The 25,345-nt window shown below is 41.8% G+C and overlaps 1 protein-coding gene across 1 annotated transcript; it reads right to left on the bottom strand.

Annotated features, from left to right (window-relative positions):
- Positions 1 to 3,643: 3,643 nt before the first annotated feature.
- npdc1a (neural proliferation, differentiation and control, 1a) lies at positions 3,644 to 24,389 on the bottom strand. The gene is made up of 9 exons (XM_083983200.1): positions 24,050 to 24,389; positions 14,327 to 14,476; positions 6,766 to 6,861; positions 6,303 to 6,536; positions 5,900 to 5,966; positions 5,244 to 5,334; positions 5,051 to 5,130; positions 4,779 to 4,878; positions 3,644 to 4,681 (listed from the first exon to the last, which is right to left on the bottom strand). Exons 1-9 carry the CDS (start codon positions 24,165 to 24,167, stop codon positions 4,610 to 4,612), a joined length of 1,008 nt encoding a protein of 335 aa, XP_083839326.1. The 5' UTR covers positions 24,168 to 24,389; the 3' UTR covers positions 3,644 to 4,609.
- Positions 24,390 to 25,345: the final 956 nt, after the last annotated feature.

Here is a 25,345-nt window from a genome sequence, read left to right as displayed (position 1 = left end):
TTGAGATACTATGACCTGGACAAATGAGAATATGCACAGGCTTACTGGCAGAACATACTGTAAGATAGAGAGAGGATTTGTTTCTTTTGTAATAAATGTGTAAGATGATGGAGAGCAGGAAATGGGTGGAAAATATAGTGGCAAATAAAGGAGCGTTGTTTAGATTGTTGTGAAAAGTATTTAGAGGTGAGATGATTTTGTTTTCAAATGAAGTTTTATTTTTGAACCTTTGGTCTGTTAACATCTTTGTATTTGAAGCAGGTTTTTGCACGGTCCAATAGTAAAACACCAGCAGGTTTAATACTGCTTTCCCGGCACGAATCGGATTTTTCACAGTCGGTCACCAAAATTTGTCACTGTCAGGATTTGTTTTGCTTGGATTTGGACATATAGCCTAGCTACTGAATGTTATTGTATTCGTTTATTTTTATCCCCGATTTTATGTAGCCTACAAGAAAAATAAATCAGACAGTTAAATCATAAAACCACCAACAGCCTTCAGGTGAACTTCTCCCTTTCACCCTTGATCGGTGGTCTTTCAAAAGCCTGGATGGTCCATACACTGGTACAGATGCGCTCCCCCAGCGCGAGTCGTTGGCCGCAGATTGCTGCAGGAAGACGCACTGCGGGGAGGGAGAGGGGGGGTGCCATTGTACGACCTGGCCCCGGGGCACCCCGTGGATTTCAGATCCCGGGTTGCGATGGTCGACCATTAGCTCCTTTTCAGATTGAAACAATAAGTCTCAACCCTTTGATTCCGCCCCACACCCACCTCCTCCCCCGACACCCACCACTCTCCCTCCTACTCCTCCTTCTGTCCTCTGAAACAAACACCAGACACAAGTTTCACTCTGGTCTGCAGGTCCGAGGGTTCACTGAGGGCGACTACCAAGGAATCCAGTCTAAAAATGCCCTAGAGGTCCAGAACAGGTCTGAGGACCACGGTGTTGTCTGCAGGTGCAAGAATCAAACTGTGTAGAAATATGATATCCATCTTGTGAACAAAGTTTCTCCATACATACATCTTACATTGGGGTGGTGCATGACTGGTGGACAAATAGATTAAAGGAAGACTTTCACTTTTGCACAATGTGCTGCATTACTCACCAGAGGGGGTTTAGGGTCATATACTGTATTGTAACAAGTGGAGGGGAAAACTGCAGAACATATAATTCTACACCTCAGGCTGATCTCACATGGGCTCTTTTGACATCCCTATTCTTCTTCTGAACCTCAAAAATAATCTCACCATCCACCTCTAAGAAGCAGATCAACACTTGTTCTGCACTCACATACAAAGACTTGTAGGTCCAGGGTGGGGAAACCTTGGGGAGACCACAAGAGCTTGGTCTATAGCTTAAAAGACATCAAACCCCAGCTACACAAGCATTGTCCTGGGCCATGGACTTGGGACTATAATTGTCATGCAAAAGACAGAAAGCAAGAGAGATGGTGGAAGACTTTAGGCAGGGCTTCAGAGAGAGAAAGGGAGAGGAGAGCACGGCACTCTCAGGGTGTCCAAAGGAGGGAAGGAGGGGGGGGGCAGCGTTGAATAGCTTGATACAGTGAGGAGATGTGTGAGGAGGAGTATGTAGGGATTTAGTTGACCCCCCCACCCCCCTCAGATGTCTCAGATCTTGCCTTTAGTCCTTTTCAAGTGGCCTCTTCAAGACACCTCAGAGGTCTCTGCTGACTACTCGCAGGGCAGGTCCAGTCAAGCAGAGAAAGGAAAGAAAGTCTGAGATGAAAGAAGCGGAGTGAAGTGAATGTGCTGCACAAACCACAACTGGTCACACCAGTCAGAAGAAAACTAAGCCCCACGTGTCACCTTCCAGCTATTGCTCATCAGTTTCCTCGCTCTTCCTCGAACCACCACAGCAGGCCGTGTTCATTTATAGAAAATTAAAGCATACTGTGGCGGCCGTTACCCCTAACTCTGCTGAAGAAACTAGTTGCAGCTCTGAGCAGGTAATGAAAATGCTATGGTAACTGTGATTAAGGCAGCATCTTGTCCCCGAACCTGGAAAACAATAAGCACAACCATTTTGTGTCCACACATCCTCCAACTCCTCTTTCACTGAAGTCTTTCATGTCTGAAATCTAAAAGAGAAGAGAAGGTATACACATTTATTCATCTTTCTTTTAATTTCTTCTTCCTATTTCAGTTTCCTCTGTGACATAAACCATCATCTTCCTCTTGAGGATGTACGGCTATGCTCATGTCTGCACCCGCAATTGTGTGAAAATGACACGTATTAACAAGGTGAGATAGTTTCGGCGGTTCATGTGGTTGCAAAAGAAGACGTTCCATCATGAAAACTCTACAAAACATTGAACTTCCTCCTAAGAATGTGAGAAGCGATGAAATACTACGTCTATAGGGGTGTGGTTTAGCTCAGTTGGTAGAGCAGACGGCCCCGTATCGAATCCCGACTCCGGCCCTTTGCTGCTTGTCATTCCCCCTCTCTCTGCCTCCCAATTTCCTGTCTCTCTTCACTAACCTATCAATTAAAGGCAAAAATGCCCCCCAAAATATACTTTAAATATTACGTCACATCCTCCCCGCCTGAACACAACTTAAAGGATGTTTTATTGCTTGATTGTCATTTTTTAAAAGAAAAAAACATGATAAATGATGTTCAAATATGGTGGGCACAAATCTCAGTCACAAGTTTCTGATTGATAACGTCATGACACTGGAATCTAGATACCGCCCCTCCTGTTGAGCGGCACAATCGTCTCCCACAAACAAGTCTGATGGCTTTTTGATTTTCTTCCTAATGGCCCTGCCTTTGACACCCACCTTCACAGACCCTCCACCCACTCAGGTTTTCATCCGAGGGCCAATGGCTGCCTTCCTTCCACTGTGCACCGGCACAAAGGGCTTTAATGGCCCTTGGCATGTGGCTCAATGGGGACAGGAGACTGACCTATCCCCTCCCCAACACATGCAGACATATAACCACATACACAACACTCACATAGAAGTGCGTGCAAGCATTCTCTCTGCCCCAGCCCCCAACCTCCACCCACATCCTCTCCAATAGTAGTCAATGACGTCTTTGGGGGTTAAACGGGGATACCAAAAACCACTCCGAGTCTGCAACATGCAAGACCAAATGCATCACCGACCTACAAGCCCCCCCAAGATTAAATACATATGTTTGCATTTATACTTTCTATTAGTTTCATTGTTTTGTGTTGATTTATTGCAACAATTAATTACAATTTACACAACTGGGTTATTAGATTGTTATATCAGGCCTCTTAATTTCATTTCATACATCAAGTAGTATATTTTTGGTCTTTTTGCCTTTAATTGATAGTGCAGTCGAAAGAGACAGGAGATGGGGAGGCAGAGAGAAGGGGAATGACATGCAGCAAAGGGCCACCAAAGTCGGGATTCGATACGGGGCCGGCTGCAGCGAGGACTATAGCCTCCGCATATGGGGCACCAGCTCTACCCACTGAGCTAAACGACGCCCCTTAATTTCATTTTCCCCCAGTTTGAATTTCTTCTGATAATTTTTTATTGAATGCACACAAAGAAAGGCAAGACAAAGTGATGTTCACATGTGGTAAAAAGTTTTATTTCCTTGGTCTGCATGTACAAATATCTATAAAAGGTGAACACTTTCACACTTTGTATGTACATTTTGCAGCACGAGGTTAACTTGGGACCGACAGGAGGACAGAGAGGAAAGAGGGACGATACGAGATAGTGAGATTTACCACCTAAACATCCATCGGTATAGTTTGTCTTCAAAATTTCATTCAAGTGCTAAGAAGTCACTTTTTTTTACTGTACATTCCTCCTCCATCGACAGGATGCATACATACAGGAGGCAGAATTACTCATCAAAGCATTGCCATGATTCAAACACAGTACAGTAAACCATGCAAACAGACGTCATCAGAGTACTTCATTTCTGTATATATATATATATATTTATATTCTATATAATCTTAAAATCTTTATGTGCAGTTTATATGACAAGACATAAAATTAGCAACACCATTGATAACATTTTCAATTCTAAACCCCGTGTTGAGTAAGGGAGTTTGGTATCACAGAGTTCAGATTTTAACCATTTCCTGCCCAGGTATCAGTTAGGAATGTGGTTTAGCCACTAGTTATGCATGACGAAATGCAGGGGAGGGCACCTGTTTTTCAACTTGGTTGTGTGTGTGTGAGGGGGAGGGTGCCTGATACTGTATCACATTCTTTGGAAATAGCTGCAGAAATTAAGGAAAGTAACAAAAGGTACATGAGGGGGAAATTAACTTAACTTAGACTTTAACATTTAAACAGGACAAAACACCTATAGAGACAAAAAACAGACGTAGGAGGACTCTCAAAACTATATTTTAAAAGATAAGAATGCTCCAAAACAGAGAGAGGATTAAATTAAAAAAAAAAAAAAAATCCAACATTTGTCGTATTAAAAAGCAGAGCTGGGGCAGGTATAGTAAAGGGCTTACAAGAAAATAATCAACTGCATTACCACATACTCTGCCAGGACCATAAGGTATCTTACAGAGAAATGGCTTGTATGCCTGCACGTGTGTGTGTTTGAGTTTGAGATTGTGTGCATAAAGTATTCAGCATTCACTTGTGATTCTCCTGATAATGTAGAGTTGAGTCGTCGAACAGAGGGTTCTTCACTTCCATCTCTCCAGTCTGTTAAGGAGGGAAAATTGATTCTTAGTCAAGTTTTGTCCATATGCATGTGTATGTGTGTGTGTGCATGTGTGTGTGTGCGTGTGCGTCTACCCACCGGTGCAAGTCCGGGGCACTCGTATACTGTGAAGTCTCCTCCCACTTCTTCCTCATCTGATGTGACCTCGTTGTCGATGACTTTCTGTTCAGGTTTATTACTAGAATAGGCGGAGGAAAAAAAAAAGACATTTGCGTTGAGGCAGAGAGGTGACAAGGTCAGAGGATGTGGTTGAAGATTTTAAGCCTACAAAAAGACGTGAGGGGTAAGATAAGGGGAAAACGAGGGAGTGGCAGAGAGAGTGAAGAAAAACTGCATAAGAAAAAACGTACTTTCCCATTGACAACATTTGTTGTTTCTGATGTTGATAGTGAAACATCTGGGCGCTTTGGGCCAGAGTCTTGTCCCCTGTCTGGAGGACAAACAGAGGAAGTGTGAATAATACACTGAAAATAAAAAAATCTGCAACAAACTTGGACAATTCAGTGGAGGCGAAAGCAGGAGTTTCGGGTGGGGGAAACCTACCGTAGCAGTAGTGGCTGCAGCGGGAGGAACGCCCGGGCCTCTGAAGGCTGGGTAGTCTACCTTCTGAGCCAGGCGTGACTCTTTCTGCAACCTGTAGGAGGGGCATGATAAATCTGAGTCTGTGGCAAAACTGGGGGCTGTTTCCTGTTTCTGTCCTTCACACATCCTCTTCTCTTCTAAACTTGCAGATGATGACTTATGAACAGCAAACTTAAGCAACTTTTTGTATGCCTAAAGGTTGTTTTTTTTGTCTCTGCTGGAAAATGTGGTTTCTATATCACTTTTTTGTCTGACATCTCTGTACTTCGCAGATAAAACAATACATACAGTACAGTACCGTTGTTTGAACTAAAGTTTGAGAGGTGAAGTTAAACATTTCCTTCCTTAAACTGTTGTGTAGTTGTATAGTCAGTCACTACTGACAAACATGTAACTTAAAAATGTGATATACGAACATCACAATATCACCTTATGATTTCTAATCATATGTTAATCTTCTTTCATGAGAATAAACCTGGCAGGAAATAACTTGATAAAAACCCGTAAATTATATGACTATATTTTGACTCGTCTTTTCCACTACTTGATTGGTTTATTACACAACTGAAAATCAGTTATCAACTAAGATTGCTCGTGACTTGTGTGGTCGGACTTACTTCACGAAACAGACGGTTGCCAGGATCACAGCCACAGTGCCCACCACCACGCACAGCGAGATTATGACTGTACAGAGAGAGAGGAAGCACAGGGCGGACAGAGAAATGTTAAGGAGAAAATAATGATACTGAGAATTTATTGATATAATTCTACTAAAATTCATGTTGAGTAGTTATCGTCATGTGAAGTCAATGAAACAGTAAACACACAGGGATGTTTCGATTGACTGTTCTGTTCTGAAACCCACACCCACTTTAAACAACACAATCTCTTTAGATCTTTATAGTAATTTGTAGCTGCATGTTGAAGTCTCTACAAATAGACTTTCTGGGTTTAGAAAAGCCTTTTCAGTCTCTTACATTTTGCTGAATCACCGCATGGAGGACATAAGGTCATACTCACTGACAATAACTCTGTCATTTTTCGGTGCTGGGACCACGATGGGTCCACCTCTGCCCTCAGCTCCCGTCACCCTGGGCTGTGGGGTCGGCGTGTTGGGGGGGGCAGACCCCGTAGGGCCGGGGGTAGTAGTGGAGGACTGCGGGCTTTGGGTTGAGAGACGAGCCTGGCTTTTCTCTTTGTGTTTTGAGTCATTTGTCTTGGTTTTTTTAACCTCCGCCTGGGAGTTGATGGTAACTGAGAGAGAATCATAAACAAAGACTGATTTAACAGCAAAAATAAACAAAAAACAACATATGGCAGAGATATCAGAACATGTAGAGTCGTTCTACACAAGACAAGCAGTCTTAAGGCTTTAAGTAAAACACATACACATCTTAACTGAAAACAGGAAGTGATACCTTTTTTTTTTGCTTACATGTATATATGTTTTATGTTTTCCTGAGTTTGCACTCTAGGTTCTTACCAGGCCTTTTTGGCGGTTTGATCTGTGACACTTCCTGTTTCTCAATGACAGTCTGAAGGTAGTCAATCTCCTCGTCCAGTTCAGGGTAGTAGGCCCCTGGACAAGACAAAACAAGAGTCACTGATTATTTTCCAGAGAAATTACAGATGTGAGATATGGATACAAAAAAATCCAGCAAGAACTCCAGCGTGCATTTAACACTGCAGCTTCTTATAATAAACAAAGAACCTCCATTCTACACATAACATGCAAGGCATTTAGAGCAACTTCATATAGATCAAACATAGTTACCAGGACAAAACAGCAACTTATTAGCTGTAATATACTACAACAAATTGTAATATTCAAAAGTAGTGTTTTTTTTAGTTGAGAGGTGCAACACATTATTCTTTCATGATCATATTCTGTTTGTTAATCTGCTAATTATTGTTCTAATTATTTGTTGGGTCTTAGAAATATCATGACAGTGAAAAACATCCAGTGTTATTCATTTCCTTAACAGTCCAGGATGAAGAAAACCTGGATATGATTAAAAGATGAAAATAGATGCAGATTCATTTGCTGCCGGCCCCGTGTTTGGAGAATCTAATTAGTTTCATGACTGTAGGTAATGTGCAGCTCCTGTTGTGAGTGCAGTGAGCCAGAGACAGAGGAGCATGAACACAGTGTCATCATGTGTACAGGCCTGTTCCCGGTCAGTGCCTGTGTTTTTCAGGGCCATGCCTCCGAAGTGATGGACACTGGGAGGGAGTGTGCCCGTGTGTCTTGTTTGTTTATGGACTGATAAAAAAGGGGACAATACTAAACTGTTGTTAACAGCCCTCGGGGCCAGACAGTGAGCCACATTCCTGCTGTACTGTCGCAGTCTCCAGGGAGACTAGGGCCTATAGAGAGAGTGTGTGTGTGTGTGTGTGTGTGGCCGGTGGGGGTGAGGAAACACCGCAGGGGGCAGGAGCAATCAGCCAAACCTTTGCCTTGCTGGGTTTCAGTTGCTACGTTCACAATAGATCCTATAGCTCGCTGCTAATGGAGGTGATCAAAGTGTTGTTTCCCTCTATAAAGTTACCCTGCAATATATCAAATATCAAATTACAGGTATTGGCACGTAACGCTGGTGAAGTTGTGTCATAGAAACTGAGAAACTACGTAGAAAAGTTGCAAAGAAGCTAAAACATGCCTGATTCCATCTTTGTTGATCATAATGGGCCAATATGTACAGCTGATTTGTGTGACACTGACTGCATATGTGCCAATGTGAAAGAAAAAATAAATAAATAAACAACAGTTGCCAGTAAAATCTATCCAAACAAATGTGTAATTACAAAATATCACGACCATCCGCATGACTTTTAATGGTTACAGTGTCACTTTCGCTCCAGAAGGCTGGCCATCTGGCCAAGCTAATGTGTATGATATGACATGCCAGCACTTTCACTGCCTTGCTTTGTTATTTTCTTACCCCCCTCCACTAATGGCCATTTAGTGCACTCCATAGCAGGTGTCTGTGGAGGCGGGATGCACCATCTGTACTTTGCAGGTGGCTGAGAGCTCCAACCGTGCTCGAGAGGCTTGGCAGGAGCGCGTGTGTGGTACAGATTTAAATTTTAGAAAAGACTCAAAAAATAGAATTAGAGATTTATTGGTGGTGATTTTTAAATATGGATTGGATTTTTTTTTTTAATGGATGGGAAGATTTTTTCTTTTTCTTTTTTTTTACAGTGAAAGCCTGACGGCTACTGAAGTTGATGATCCACCCTAAAGAAAGTGTCTATTGTGTGTATGTGTGTAGTTTGTCACACACTGACTAAGCACGCACACCTCTCCTTGTGTAGGGGAGTCTTGTCACCGGCTTGATAATGACCCATAACCCCTTGAGAGGCACCCAGGGGGCAGTTGGGTACAACAAACAAACACTAAACAGCTCAACAGGGATTGTGGGTCACACACATCTGTTGCTGCTCTCTATTCTCACTTAAAAACCATTCGCATTTCTTCCACATGCAGGAACACACACACTACTTTCCTGCCCCCTCCCCTCTCCCTGTTTAAAAACTCAAACAACAGAACAAGTAGAAGAAATCGAACAATTGAAATGTTTTTACAACAAACTGTTTTAATTAGATTTTGTTAAATGAGGCACTATTACAAAGAAAATTAGAAAAGTATTATCTATACTATCAGTCAATGGTCATTTTGCCTGGCATTGGATCAGAAAATAGGGATTCTTGTGTTATCTGCTGATTATTAGTTTTGCTTATTCATTTAATTAGTTTAATCTACATAACCTCAAAAGTCTGCTGCAAGTTAACAGAGCCCAAAGTAATAACTACTATTTGAATGGCCTTCACCATAAGCCACAAATAATGTATAAAACAGTAATGATAATAATAATAATAAAGATAAATAAGATATTAAACTAAATATAGCATTTGAGAAGCTGTTCTCCATAAACTACTCAAGTGATCTGTCAATTAATACAGAGAAATGAATATCGGAATCAGTTGTATAACCAACACTAACAGAGTACTTCCTTGTTTTTATACTACTGAACTTAGTTAATATGTCCTCCATTGTCTTTTTAATGCCTACTGGAGCCTGTCCTCTGCTCTATTCATAGACTATTGATTGACACTCGGAGTGTCTTGCTGCCCTCTAGTGGTTATTTAATACATGGCCTCCGTAGAGGGCAGACAACGGGGAGGCCACAGGTGATACTTGACTCTCAGATCCTCTGAAACCAGGATCTATTGGCCAACTTGATAGATACCAGAATAAATAAAGGGGGCCTCCTAGTTTCAGTTGCCACATCTGATTCATGTACTTTTCCGAGTGTTTTCAGGGGGAAAGGTTGACAAGAAGTTAAAGGGGGAGGAACCAGAGAAGTCACAGTGTAAACAGAGATATCCTATCTTCTTTATGAGTTAGTCTGTCTTCATAAGGAGTGTCGTGCAGTTAAAATGTCATTTTGTCCATTAAATTTAAAGTTGGTAACATAGTGTCGCTGCAGCTCATAATTTTTTGGCAGTGAGTCATTCACCCTCCCACCTGCTGTAAAAAAGCCGGTCACAACTGAATGCACACAGTTTGAGTCGATATGGGAAATGTGAGCAACCACGTTCTAACCTTCAATAAACAGTCCCACCTGTCTTCACCAGTGGAACAAAAAAGTCTGCAATAAAATACTGTAAATGTTTCACTCTGTTTTTTTTCTTCCTGGCAGTTAGATATTAGGTCAGTCACCAGTGTCAAGTGCTTTTAAAAACATTGCATCTTCATTTGTAGAATATCACATCAACTAACATGTATAGAAATGTTAATTACCACTATTCATGAAATCTATCAAGCTGAATCTGAAAGATGAATAGGTATACCCAAGCGTAGTGGTATTATTTGAATATTTAAAGGTAGGGTAGTGAACATATAAATTTATTGCAAAAAAAGATATACTGTACATATTACACTACCGTATATAAAGTTTTCAGACTGGAGGTGTATATATTCTAAGCAGTCAACAGTAAATGTTGCGCTGAAGCTATACTAGGCTACTGTATTTGATTAGATTTATAAAGTGGAATAGTGGAAGTTGTATGTGCTAACAACCATAAATCTAAAACTGTGCGGTAAATAAATGTAACTTACACAAAACAGCACCATAATCAGACGGTGATATCAATCATTTGAAGTGAAAGGCTGTAAAACAGTGTCTGTGTTTCACTGTTGCTGAACTAACAAGCTCGTTGTTTAGCTCTCCCTCACTTTAGTGATCTAATCTTGTGCCAGCAAAGCAAACTGCTGCAGGACATTTGTTCGTGCTGGATGTGCCGCTAACAAACAGCTGTCGGAGCGTCTTGGCCTTTTTGTTGTTATTGTGCCTCCACTTTGTCGCTGGCTCTGTTCAATATTGCATAATGTAATAAATGTATAAACAATGAAGACCAGACCTCTGCGTGAGAGAGAGAGAGGGGGACAGAGAGCGATGATCCAGATAAAACACTGGGCGACATGGCGTCAACTCTGCCTTTAGCACAAACACAACTTAACAACTGATACAGCAAAGGATACATTAGTGCTTCTTCTGAACAAAAGACATGGTTCGAGGCATTTTGTGTGTTTACCGATGGCTGCGCACACCTCTATGTCAAATATGAGCAGGTTCTACTTTCAATACAAAGTGCTGTCTGACTTGCTTGTTCACCTGCTGCTCGCTCTCATCCTCCATGGACTGATTATGTGACAATATGTGACATTTTCAGCATTTTAGAGTGATTTCCAGCTAGAACACGTTCCTCCGATTTACAGGCAATGAAATGCCAAGAATAGATCAAAAGGTGTGAGGCCACAGAAGTCTAAGAACTGACTGAGAATGAACTAGGAGGGAATTGGAAAGAGGAGCAGCAGTGAGATATGACAGAAACCATAAAATAAAATACAATAAAATAAAAAATAGTTCTGCTGCTGTCCTGTAGATCTGTGATAACTGATTCATTAAAAATGTATTGGTCCATTATTTAACCTTCCAGTGCAGATAAACAGAGTTGTACTCATTATGGAGCTCTAATAATCTTCACTTCTTTCATTCCTACCCTGCAACCCCCACAGGATATATCCACCAACTGGACAAATTATGAAATTAAAGTAGGCTATATTTATCACTATTACTGCAATGCCAGAGATGTGACAATCATTAAATAATAATAATGTGCAACGGGGACAAATAAAACACAGCCAATGGATGGAAAATGTAGCAATCAATAAAGACATAAACAACTGTGTAGTCATTAGAGCTACGAAGCAGCGTAGAGTCTGGTCATACAGGGTAAACCAGACGTATGGAAGCACCGACTGACTGGAAGGAAGGAATCTGAATTAGACACGACTTGCTGCAGGCAGCGACGAGGGAGAATCCTGGTGTGAGATAAAGATGTGTTGACTTCTTTTCAGTTTACTTTGTTCTGAGGACATATGTACTTTACTGTCATACACCTGTACGTTGCATTTTTGAGTCCTCTAAGTTTTTTTTGTTGGATTCACAGAATATCTCAGCATCAAACGTTGCCAGAAATGTAATCTTTGGAAATTGACTTTGACATTGTTATTATGAGTTGACCAGATCAGTAACAAGTTCTACAAAGCCAGTCAGACTGATGATGCTGAGGATGAACTCAGAAAACTGAATCAGAAGAACAACTAAAGCAAACCTTGCTTAAGATAAAGACTTTCTATTGATCCCATGTATGGGAACATTTACTTACACAGTAGCAAGAGTACAAAAAGTCACTACTGTAAAAAATAAAATATAAAAAGAGGAAGAGGCTTCCTCACAAAACAAAGGTTTAGTTGTGAGCTTCAGTGTGAGTGAGAGAGAGAGCAATAGGAAGACAACATGAGCTGACACTTATTTGGCATGCAGATGCTGCATCATGGGATATACTGTATATTATATGTATTGTTTCTGCTTCAAAAGAAAAGCAGACTAACATTGTAAGATAAATAGAAGTGAAAACACACCCGTGAAGTTTTCCTCTGAAGTGTGATTTGTTTTTAGCGATGCTGCCAAACCACTGAGTCGTGGCCGGACTGCAGCTGATGTGCGCTGCCCCCGACAGACCAAACAAACCGAGCATGATACATTTACGGGGGAACTGAGTGTGGACTTGTAATTTAATCATTTCATTTGAAACATTTTGCATGTATATGCACGAGTGCTCGTCAGTGTCAGTCTCCCGTGGCGATCCCTGTGAGCTGTGGGCTCTCTGGAGTTTATGTAACCACTTTAGGGAGCTTAGCTGAGGGTATGATGATCCTGCTGCATTCACAACATGCATATGACAGCATCTCATATATTAAACTGACACTTGATGTTAAAAAATGCAATATGCAAAAGGCAATCCAGAGTCAACTAACTGATAACTAATCTGCCTTTATCATCAGATGACTGTACTACAAAAAAAACCCACAACAACATGACCCTTCTTTTTGATATGTCCACACACTCATCTCCTCATGTTTATTTCCCTCTCTGGTGCTGCCGCCAATATTTTTGAGCCAAGTTTGTACTGTATCCTCTCCTGCCGCAGACCCATCTAAATTATTAATCCAGCACACTCGTGCCCATCAAGAGACATAAATACACAGTCGCGCGAATACACATCCATGCGGAGGCAAGCCAGCACACTCAGATACACACACATGATGTTTCAGCCTCTCTCTTTAATTGCCGGAGAGCCTGCTTGAAACGCGGTGCGTGCGTGCCAGCAGCGCCGCGCCGCGCCGCGAAAATCAGAAAAATAAGATCTATTTTAGAGGCTTGGCTCTCTCTCGTTGAGTGGCATTGATGGAGATGAAGGGCGAGAGAGAGACAGAGAGAGATGCATGCCATCTAAGTGATTAAAGCAGGCAGTGTGTGGGGGTGGTGTGTGTGTGTGTGTTTTGGGTATGTTGCAGACACAGCAGGGACAGATTAAAAAACACAGAGGATCAGACCGCTGCACCACGATGAGCGACGAGGAGGAAGAGCGAGGACCGCACCAAGGTCGCAGCGAGAAGAGAAGTGAAACAGGGAGAGAGTGAATAAAGACACGAGGCTGAGGCTGATGGAGGAGAGAGAAAGAGATGAATCAATAGGCAATCGAGAGGAAAGGGCGGAGAGGAGAGGAGGAGAGACGTGGGCAACAGGATACAGACATCACCTGAGAGAAGAGAGGCTGTGACAAAGGACTAATGTGAAGTGAAGATGTAAAGGACAGAAACAGAGAGAGAATAACATCCAGTCAGTCAGTGCTTTTACACGCACTCTAATATTTCAATTATGGCCAGAGAGAAGCTTCAGTGTCGGCTGTCATTTCATTTCACTGGAACTGAGGCTTATCAGAATAAACATAACCTCCCTTCCTCATTAGGCTTCAATTCGCTCTGACCAAGCTCCATCTTCTCCTTCAGCAAACACGCTGATGAGGTGTGTGTTGGTAATTTTTCCTTTTGGAAAACGTGGCACAACCACCGAAATAGTAACTTTACTATTAACATGATGGAATATTTGACATTTTGACACTGAAATTAACTTGAAGATTATTTTAAACAATGAATTGATAAAAACAATAATAACTTTTTGTCAAAGAACAAACAAACAAATAATTTAATCTCTAACTCCAAAAACTCAAAACAAAACTTTATTGACTTTATTGTTTTCTCTAATAGTCTGATGTATTGTATTTCATACAATCTGTATATCAGTGATAGATAGATAGATAGATAGATAGATAGATAGATAGATAGATAGATAGATAGATAGATAGATAAAAGAAGACAGAACTCCCACTCCATTTCTTTCTTTACATCCTTCCAACTACCTGAGTGTAACATGTCAGGTTGTTTGTAGCCTATATAGAGATGCAGCTCAGTTCTCTGGGCCTCAGATGAAACAGCAGGAGCTTATGTGCACAGTGAATGCCGAGTCATGCATTATGAGTGTGTGTGTGTGTGTGTGTGTGTGTGTGTGTGTGTGTGTGTGTGTGTGTGTGTGTGTGTGTGTGTGTGAAGTGAAGATGTGTTTTCTTCATACCGTGCTGACGGTGCCTCCTCCTCTCCACGCAGCGTCCCTCCTCGTTCTCCTGCAGCGCCGGGAGGCAGGAGCCACAGTGGGAGGAGCCGGGTCTGCAGAAGTGACGTCCCTCTTTGGCACAGTCTATGTGGTGGGGGCATTTAGAGCCAGCTGGGGGTGGGATGGAGAGACAGAGAATGAGAGATTGACAGTTTTATTAGTATCCCAGTATAACTGTTGTGTGATAGAAGCCATACAAACAAAGTTTATTACCCCTATATATTTTTGAGACAGTTAAATGAGGAAGTTATGTGATGAATGAAGCACTATAAAAATGTTCAGAATAAGAGCTGTTTGAATCTTATAATCGTCATTGCTTTTATGAATTGATGTGTCTTCAGCACAGTTCCATCACAGCTTTGAAAACGCTTACAGTACATTTTGCTGTGACCTTATCAAGCCCTACGTTTGTCAAATACGACAAGAATGTTTAGACTGTGATGAAAGTACATATCTGGGTTATATTCTAAATTTCACAATGTAATGAGCCCCACCTGTTTGGTAAAGCATATCAGGTTAAACCAAAGTAAAGACTGAGCGACAGCTGCTCACAGATCTGACCGCAGTCAGGTGAGATAATCCCCTGACCTGACTGCTGCCAGTTTAGCACAAAAACAAAAACCCAGACGCTGTATCTAGAAATATACAGCACACACACACACATGCACACACACCCACATAGCAGGAGATAAAACCCCACAAAGAAAGAAGTGGGTCACAGCAGGTCTGTTTGGCAGCAGAGGGCAGGTAGAGCGGATACAGAGCACAGGGTGCAGCGCAGCAGGACAGCTGAAGGAGAACTGCATGGTTGGGGATGACAGACGGGAGGGGGGCGGGTGAATCTAGTATTTGTGAGAGATAATGGGTCAAAATAGATAAATAAAACAATTTGAGATTGGTGGGTTATAGCCTACAATTGCTGTGGATATTTTCAGCACACAGGTTTACAGTTTATTATACAAAATTCAAACAATACAAATGAATGAATGAATGAATGAATGAATGTCTCTTTGTGTTTCGCAACAGACTGCAATTAGTATTACCCAACTCATTGTCTTTCAATTGCTTTCTAAGAGGGGCAGAGGTTTACACATGACAGGAGGTCGCTGTAGGAGAAATTTCAGTCACCTCCATGGCAACAAGAGCTGTTATATCAGGAAAGATGTGAGTTATGAAAGGAGCACGTCATGTGCACAAAGGAAGTGTTGGTGAGATGAAGAGCTGCAGCCAGAGGAGGGGCAGAGCGCTTGCTTCTCGTGCCTGTGCATACAGACTATAATTCAATATAAAATGAGTTTATAGCTTTGCACTACTGTGGATGTGGATTCCTTGTGGATTTTGGTGTTTGGAGACGAATATAAGAGTCCATATAAGTTACTGATGCCTCAATCGTCTTCGATCATTCCTCTTTTATTTCACAGTTCCTGTTGCAAATTGAAGTAAAACACCTCTTCTGACCCAAACCCTCCATACCAGAAACACTGAAACACTGAAACATAAAGAAAAATAAACTGTTTCAACTGTAAAATGAAAATCTCAAACGTTTAACAACATCAGAAAGGTGTAAACACAACAGATGGCGGCAAAACACGCACACACAACCCCCCGTGCAAACACACAAACATTTCAACAAATCTACACATCACAGTTACACCAAAGGGAGGTGGACAGACACACACACACACACACACACACACACACATCTTCTTATTTCACTGACTGGTCTGAGGCCGTGGGGAGACAGTGGTGGAGTGACGCATGTGTAATCTGAGACGCTTTGTTTTCCTGACTGTTTGAGTCAAAGAAAGAGAGGGGGTGGGGGGCTGGATGTGGGAAATCATTAACATTTGAAATTTTAATGATAAGGTTAGGATGTGGCGTGGGGGGGGGGGGTTGGTGGCTGGATGAGTGTGATATTACGAGCATTTTCGAATTCATCTTTTTGCACAAATGCTGCATTCACTGATGTACCTGCAGGCAGGAAAGCAAATGTTTTCCTAAGTGCCCTAAAACTAACATGAAAGTGGACAACTCCCTGACAACCTTGGGATTGCTGCTTCTTATTTACTGTCACGCTCTGTCTCTGCTCCCACGGTTCATCCACAACACCGTCACCTGTAGCTACGTTTAATTGCTGCTGCGTCACCTGCTCGGTTATTCAACATCGCTGTGACAGTGCCATGAGGCTCGTGTGCCACGCACCCCTGATTCCTGGTTACGTCAAAGATCTCTCTCTCTCTGTCTGTCTCTCTCTCTCTCTTTTAATTATTTTCTCGCAGGTTCCTCCCCTCGGTTGTCGTGGCTTCTATTTTTACCTGTCACATGCCTTGCCTCTCATTTCCCTCCAGATATCAAACCCTTGTCACATATTCTTATCGATTTGCTTCAACCCTTTAACCTTAGAGAGAGAGAAAAAATAACCATCCCTAGAAATAGCTTGTTCTGTCCTTGTGGTGTTTTCATGTGAGTGTGCACTTGTGTCGGTGGAATTAATTTTCCGGCACATGTCTGTATGCATGTGCAGCTCTGCATGTGCACACCACAAGACAGTGCGAGACCTCAGGCTAAAAACACAGATTCACTCACGTTCCCCATTTTTTAAAAACTCTTTGATCTGGTAACTGTCTGAGCAGAAAGGGCTGTTTAGGTAAAGGTCAGCTGCAGACGACTGCACTCATGTCACAGAGTAACACGCTCATGTCTCGTACTCCATGACCTAACCTCATAGCCCCAGTGAGGTATAACCTACATTTTGAAAGATAAGTGACTAGAATACATTAGATGGATAGATAAGTGTGTGTTCGTACGTGTGCATGTGATTCAGGCTGGAAATCACAGGCTTACTCATAGACTCATTAACCGCAATAGTGTAGGCTACATCACAGAATGACGAGAAATGACATTGAAAATATCTATTTTTAGCTTTAGTACTAATGACTATATGGCTGAGTCTAAATTTATAATAAATTTGAACAATTTTCCCAGACAATGAAGCTTAATGACGTCGTTTAGCCCCCTTTAGCTAAACAAAGACAGTCCACATTTGAAGCATTGTGCATGTTATGATGCTGATATTAGCCTTCATCTCAAAACACTGATGTCAGCTACAGCCTCAAAATGATTCACAGCTGTAGCCTCTTAACATTTGGAACATTTTAAAACCAAGTTCTCATCTATTTTGTGTTAAGCTGAATTTTAATTTTAATTTTAACATGTTCACAATGGTAGTGTTGCACTAGCTTAATGTAGCTCGTTTAGTTCACTACAGTGAAGCCTCTCAACCAACGTATCTTACTGTTTATTTTCATTTTACAGTGACATGAATTAGTTCCACTGAGTTTTAGGTTTTGAGATGAATTAAATTAGTCTCAGACTTCATCTTCATCTACGCGTCATGTCATCACACTAATGCAACATAAGAAAAATTGCACTGCATAATAAGTCTAAATCACTTGGTGTATTCGTCTTGTCCTCTGCTTAATATCCCCAGACATCCTACTATTTAACATTTTCCATTCCCGACACATAAATAACTTGCTGTCGTCCGAGACAAAACAGGAAGATTTTAGTCCCTGTTGTGAAACGGAGACATCGGGGTGTGTTGTGTTCAGTTTTCTCAAATATCTGCACTGCACTCTCCATTAAAACAATGCAGCTTGAATCTCAACACCTCTGGTCAGCACTTCATCTGTTATTCATCACGTGGGAAGTTAATGTGGTGGAACCTATTGCAGGAACATGAATGCAGATAATTATTCTCCTCACACACACAAACCCAGTGTGTGTATGCTGTAAGAAGACGTACGACAATCTGGGGGGAAAAAAACCTGCATTCATTTCTGTTCACCACCTGTTGCTGTGAATACATTGTTCTTATTACCCTACTGAAATAGCCTAATTGTATAAAATATGTTACCTAAGCAACTAGCATTTACAATAAGAGCTCTTTTTCTAAACATGGTTCAACTAATGAACGATACTTATCATGATAATCATGTGACAAAGCAGCTCAAATCTATTTAGCAGCATAACAAAGGAGCCAGAGAAGTGAACGTGAAATCGCCATAGGACATGGCAGCAACAAGCCTCCCACACAGTGTCGTCGCTAATTAGACAGCTCAATCAAAGGAGACAGAGGGAGAGGCCGAGAAACAAAAGACAGACAGGGAGATGGAAACAGAAGAATCAGACACGTTTCTGCAGTATAGTAGGTAGTTTGGTTTCGGCAATGGCAGTAGAGGTGTGAAAAATCATTATGCAACTCGGGGGTTCATAAAGTAGTCCTTGGAACAAGTGAAAAATGACTTTCCTAACCATCTGCTGCTGCTGTTGCCAGGTTCTGTGCTCAGCAGCAGCTCTGCCAGGAAGAACAGAGAGGCAAACAGAGGCATTCTCACACAGCCTGGTAAACACCCACACTCACGGGCACACACACACACACAAATGCAGGCACACCGCAGTCCACAGTTTCAAGTCACAGTTAACCTGAGCTGCTTCAAAATGCTCTACTGATATAATGCAGCAAATCCACTCCATAATTGTGTGCGTGAATGAGATTTTAGAGTTGAGGTATAGGAAATGGGTAGGCCATGGGTCATACACTCCCATTGTGTGTTTCCTGACCCTCTGATAGCAGACAGGAAGTAAGCCAAACACTCCAAATCAAGTGGAAACATTAAAGAGCTTGTGCTGAGCACTCTTCACTTGATACGCAACCAGTGTTCATTTCCACATGGATAGCCTGTGTGTGTGTGTGTGTGTGCTCCCGTTTGTGTGCATTTGTGTGTGTTTTTTTGTGTAGACACACTGATATGTTCATGTTTGTCCACTATGTCTCACTGTCAAATGACAAAATCAAACAAATGCCACACAGCCTGTTTCTAAAGCTTTGTTTTCTCTGGCATCAGATGACAAATGCTGCTATTATATGCTGGGAATTAGGATTAGGCAGCAGCACAATAAGGTTTAATCATGTAAACCATGTGGGGAAATGAATTTATCATTGTCTGAGATTTTTTTCATTTTACTGTTTGCAGTTCATTCAGCTATCCTGATGTCTCCTGGTCATTTATCATCTAGGTAGACACACAGTGGCTTTGGAAGCTTATGTAAGACTTTATATCAATTTTAGCATTAATGTGATTTGATTTTGCATCTATGTCTGAGGAAAAAATGTTTGTTCAATCTAGAAATAGGTTTTTATTGATTTTCCAGAACAAATTCTAATATACACTAATACTGGAGCATAAACTTATATTGATAAAGATTTGACTTGTAAGGAGGCTAACAGCAGCTCTTACCTACATTACTTTTAGCTTACTAATAACCATTTTTGCGCATGTTGTTATAACCCATAACTGATCGAAACTGACCCTAAACTGAAACACTGAACTTGGCATTTTAAGAATTGATAAACCCCCATTGGCTTTGTGTAGCCTTGACATTAAAACCACTACTCATAGGGCCTCAGAGTCGACTGCCAAATAAAGTCAGAAAATTGCTCTACGCTGAGTCTGACACAAATACCGTAAAGCGGAAACAGCTGCGACATTAACCTAGATTATTTAAATTCTCCGAACCCAGCGTCATGTGGCTCATTTAGACGTCTAGTTCTGTGAAAACTGTGTGTAGGTGTTCTATGTAACTTTTTTTGCCACACTACATTGGTGGAAACTGGGGCATGACTTACCACCTGTTTAACATAGGCCTAGGTACAAGCACACATGCAGGCAGGCAGGAAATACACTACACTAGAAATACACTGCGTATGTGACTATAGAGAGATAAAGGTGGAAAGGAAGCAATTCGAAAAAATGTCTAAGAATTTCTGGTAGAGTCTTTGTTTGTCTTTGCTTGTACTGCTGTCGTGTCGTCTCTGCCTTATCTCTCCCTGTGTTTGTCATTTGTCTTTTCTGTTGCAGTAACTCTTGTCATGTCAGACAATGGCGAGTCTGACCCATTATACCAGGGATAATTACTCTGTCGTTATAATTAGAGTGGAGCAAAGCAGCGCGCCCTGCAACAAATAGAACAAAGGTTGAAGGGATTCATACAATGGCTACATGTAGGTGGGAAATAAAAGCTGCTTGAATTGTCTTTTTTTTTTGTCTTTTCCAGGGTCATCATATTTATTGGTCCTCAGTTGCCTAAGTTGTTAGAAAAGCGTGTGGTTTGGTTTCTATGAGAGAAGTTACAGTGACCTTGTATTTCTTGAGCTTTGACTACTTCACCTCACATGTACCTGAAAATATTTATAGATTTTTCAGTCATGTTTCTTGGTACTAGCACAGTGAAGGAAGTGTCGGCGGCGGTACACAGAAGCTGCCATACTTCAAAAGGATGTGGTTGCACAGAAGTGCAAACCTTGGCGTGCAAAAGAGCTGACATGGCAAATTGGGCCTTTTTTCATCTCGAAATGGGCTCCACAAAAAGACTCAACCGTTGGGTCCGCCTGTGATGACTCGGTTTGATCTAATATCTGATAGCAGTCTGTTAGTTGATTAGATAAATGTTGGCCCTCTAATTTCCTGGAGAGGTGGTCTGGTAGCCGACGGTGCTCTCTCAAATGAAGAAGCCAAACATGGGGCTCGGAGCGGCGACCACATGGAAGCCTGTGCCGACCACCCTCATATGCCAGACCTCCACGCTGAGACACGACAGAGACCACAATGAGGTGAATCAATACGACTTCCTGGCTGTTACGTATTTTCAGTGTGACGGTTACCACCGTATGACTGGGTGGTAATTTTCTCTCTCTCTCTGGTTCGTGAAACACTGGTTGTCAAACCTCCTCCAAGACCACAGACAACATCACAAACCCATTTGAAACCAGAGCACTTGTTAGCTTCAAGCTGCATTTTCTAAATTACTTCCTGGAAGCACTGAGTTCACGTACATTACATATCAAAAATAAGGTAGAACAAATTGGATCTGTACCAAGTGTTATTTTAGATGACCCTCTGCGTCACCACCCACTGTCTAGCCTGCTGTTTTGGAAAAAAAAAGACCATAAACCCCCTTTTAGATCTTTAGATATAATCTTGTTCCTCATTCCAGCCAGATTGTCTTTCCAGATGTGTCGTTGTTAAACTGCGGCTTATCAACTATTCATCGCAGAGATTTAGTGATTTTCCATCAAAAGCTTTTAGAGAGTGTCCTTATTATTATTATTGACAGGTCTAGACAGTGCCCAGTTCAAACCCACTTCAATCTGACAGCTCTCTTTAGCTCAAGGATCAAATTTATTCTTAATCCTAATAACTAAATAATAAAATCTCTCCAAATCTCTCTACAATAAAATATGCACACTTGACTTCTTCTCCAGTCATATGAGAAAAGGAGATATATATGAGCCTGGTCACTGTGTCAATAGTGTGTTTGTCCTCTGGTAATGTGCAGGTGTTGTTCCACCTCAGTTTTTACTGCTCTCCGTCCCCACTACAACGCAGATGACTGCCACATGATTTTTGCCGCAGGGTTGGAAAGAAAAAAAGAAAAAGAAAGGGTCATTGAAAAATACTAAAGCCAGCAGTCGTGTCGTATGCGTGTGAAAAGGAGACCGAGCGTGACACTGAAGATATGAATCGTTAAAGTTTAATCCTGGTGGAAGAAACGGCTGCAGCTGCTCCCTGAATAACAATGACACAACTTCTATGAGCGGCCTCGGTGAATGACAAATGTGGCATTTCAACGTGGCAGCACAGCAATGATCAGGCCCCATTCAAAATATCAAGATGTGAGGATGATGATGATGATGTGTCTGCAGAGAGATGCTAAAATTAGAAAAGCAAGAAGGCGCATATAATTCAAATTTCTAGTGGAAAAAGAAGTGACTTTCAAATGACAAAAAAAATGCCCTAGCTGAACCTGAATTAATACAACATATTCAGCATGCTATAAGATAATTAATTCTGTATCTTGGCCGGCAGACAAGACGTTGTTTATGTAATTAATTGGGTTTATGGAGATTCTGGATTTCTTCCATCCCAAGAACCCGATGTTCTGTGCGAGCTCTCTGGCAGGTTCACACATGGTGATGTGTCGACGTTTGCTGAATCAAACACCTTGATTGCTATGCACTTCATGCTGTTGTCACACTCCAGCAAGACCGCCCTGAAAGCTGACTCACTGGAATCGCTGTGATGTGCATTTTGAGGTCGTGTAGACGCCTCCATTATAATTACTGATCTTTAATAAAGTCTCTGAATGTGCGGTGGCGTAGAAATGATCCCTGTAACGCTGCTGTGTACAGCCACATTATGCAACCGTGCTGTGAATCCTGTTCCTGTCACACTGGCTCGAAAAAAAAAAGTGTTATTCTGCCTCGTCTTTGTGATTTTCAACACAACATCCACAAACAATGGCCCACATACTGACATACTGTGGCACGCTGCTATGAGCAAGCTGCATTCAAGTGTAACAGGTGTCGTGTCGAACAAATGATGATATTTTTCTCTGACACTGGAAAACTTCTCGATGTCAGCTCAACCATCCACCCTACACTTTTTTCCTCGACACACGAGGGACGAAATAATGAGATCTGCAGTGGTAGATTCGAGATGACACGGGGAAAAACCCACTGGACTTTTCTAATGTACCCTATCAGGGGGGAAATACAGCATCACACACCCTTTTGATTAATCGCACAGTCTTCAGTGGGATGGAGTGAACTACTGGATGACTGCATGGATGATTTAATGGACGTAATTCATCAACATCTATAAATTCATGCAAATCTGTGACCAGAACAGAGCAGAAAATGTTCAGAACATGTAGGCTACAGCATTTTTCTCTCTCTCTCTCTCTCTCTCTCTCTCTCTCTCTCTCAGATAAAGGCTAAAGATTACATGTGACAGTCCATCTGTTGGTTCTCCCACAGGGTTTCGGTGTTAAAAAACCCGAGACACAGATTATCTCCCCTGTGAACATCAGCAGCAACCATTACAGCCATAGGATCCCCATCACACACACACATTCATGCTCATAAACATTCAGATTAGGTTTCAGATTAATCAATTACTTAATTGAGAGAATGTGAATTAATGTTTCAGGAAATCTAGCTACAGTTACAGTTTAAACTCATTAGGAAAAGTAGGCTATAAACAGTTGCTTTTTGCCAATGAATGCTTCCCCCCCTTTTCAGATGATGGATTCATGCTGAGCTGTGGGTTTTTACAATGTGACTGAGTAACTTCACTGTAACAGGCAGTGGATTCTGATTTTTGATGAAACATCATTTTCAAAGTTAACTAGATCAGTGGAAAAATGTTGTGGCCCACTCCTTTAGCCTACTGCTGAGATCAGTTAACCACATAGAAAATGTTTTAGTCATAGGAGGAAATGAAGCAGGGATTCTAACAAGGAAGGATTTTTTTGGTCTTCTATTGTCTTTGCCTTGTGCTCTTATCACCCACACAAATGCAGGTTGTCCAACCTGTCCAAAACGTCTCTCAGTAGCCTAGGCTAAGTTACAACAAATAATTAGAAGTACGGTAGTCGTGTAATTTGTGTTCAGATAGAAAACCTCTTCTTTTCTGTTGATCACCTGCCTCATCGTTAGTTAGAGATGCATTAATGATCAGACAGACAGCCTGGGTTATTTGGATGATAAGCTTATGGTGTCGCGGATAATTGGTTTGTGCCTGGTGCTGTTGGTGTCAGTGTTGTGATGTGTTATTTATTTACCTGGGAGGGCAGCACCGACGGAGACGACGCACAGCAGGACCGCGGCGAACAGCGGCAGCAGCAGCGAGGCCCGGCGCTGGCGTCCGCTCCTCCGCGGGCTGGAGAGGAGCAACAGCATCCTCCTTGGAGAGTCTTCTCGTGGACGGAGAACCGCTGGCAGGGACCGAGGCTGTTGTCATTCCCCCATCGGTGTCGGTTTACGGTGTTGTTTTTGTTTTGTTTTGTTTTCTTCTTTGTTTTGTTTTTTAATGCGAGCGAAAGCTTCAGTGATAAACCCGAGCAGGTTACACCGGGGAAGCAGTCCGTCCACACTGCGCACTGTAATCCGTGGCAGAGCTAAAGATAGAGGAGCTTGTGGCAGGGAAGGAGGGGGCGTGTGAGCTCCTGTATGTGTGCGTGTTTGACTTGCTGCCTTCAGGGTCTCCTCGTAAAATCCGTTTTTAAAAGACTAAAACGTGTCTGTGTGTTGATAACAGCGGCTGTTGTGTCTAAAATGTATCGACCACGGCTGACTGGTTGCAAGTTGTTTTTGTGTTTAATTTTGTGCGTGCTGTTTTGGTCAAAATACTTACATTTCGTAACCTGCTTAAGACAAGCATGAGATGTAGGGAAAATGCTGATTAAATAGGCTACTTACAGAAAAAATGTCACCAAGATAGTGTTAAATTAGATATGCAGATTAGGACGTTTATTTTGAACATCCCTAACTCTCACACAATGACGAATATAGCATAACGCTCGATATTTACACTTTTTACAAAAAAAAAAAAAAAAACTGTGGCACTTTTCCCGCACTGCACTTGAAGGCACCATTTCACAAAGGTTCTGGGAGACTACGCAGGAATTACGTGTAACGTGATGACGTTGAAAAACCGGTTTATGCGTGGTGTAAGCACTATGCTACCAGAGAGATAGGTGGGTGCATGTGTTGGGGATTGATACAAATTGATCATCTTATTTTAATGTTGATTTCCCACGCTAATAATCCAGTCATTAATTTACTGTCTGTCCCAGATAGGCTAATAATGGCCTAAGGAGGATAGGCCTCATGGCTGAGGGCAGCAGGTGCAAATGCGGTGATACAGGACACATTTTAAAATGTATGAATACAAATCAAATAAGCACAGATCATATATAATTTCTGTCTATTGTTGTCCAATTGGTTCATTAACTCTTTTATTCTTTCCCCAAACAGAGGTCAGCAGCTGTTCCCTGTTTGTTTGCCTGCCACTGAAAGACCGTGTCCAAACAAAGGCCAAAATTCAGTTACCAAGGCAGCAACCAAATCAACATCAG

Source organism: Trachurus trachurus (genome assembly GCF_905171665.1).
Source record: "Trachurus trachurus genome assembly, chromosome: 12".
Lineage (NCBI taxonomy): Eukaryota > Metazoa > Chordata > Actinopteri > Carangiformes > Carangidae > Trachurus > Trachurus trachurus.
The sequence above is the reverse complement of the archived record's forward strand: the minus strand, read 5'-3'. Positions and strand labels throughout refer to the sequence as shown.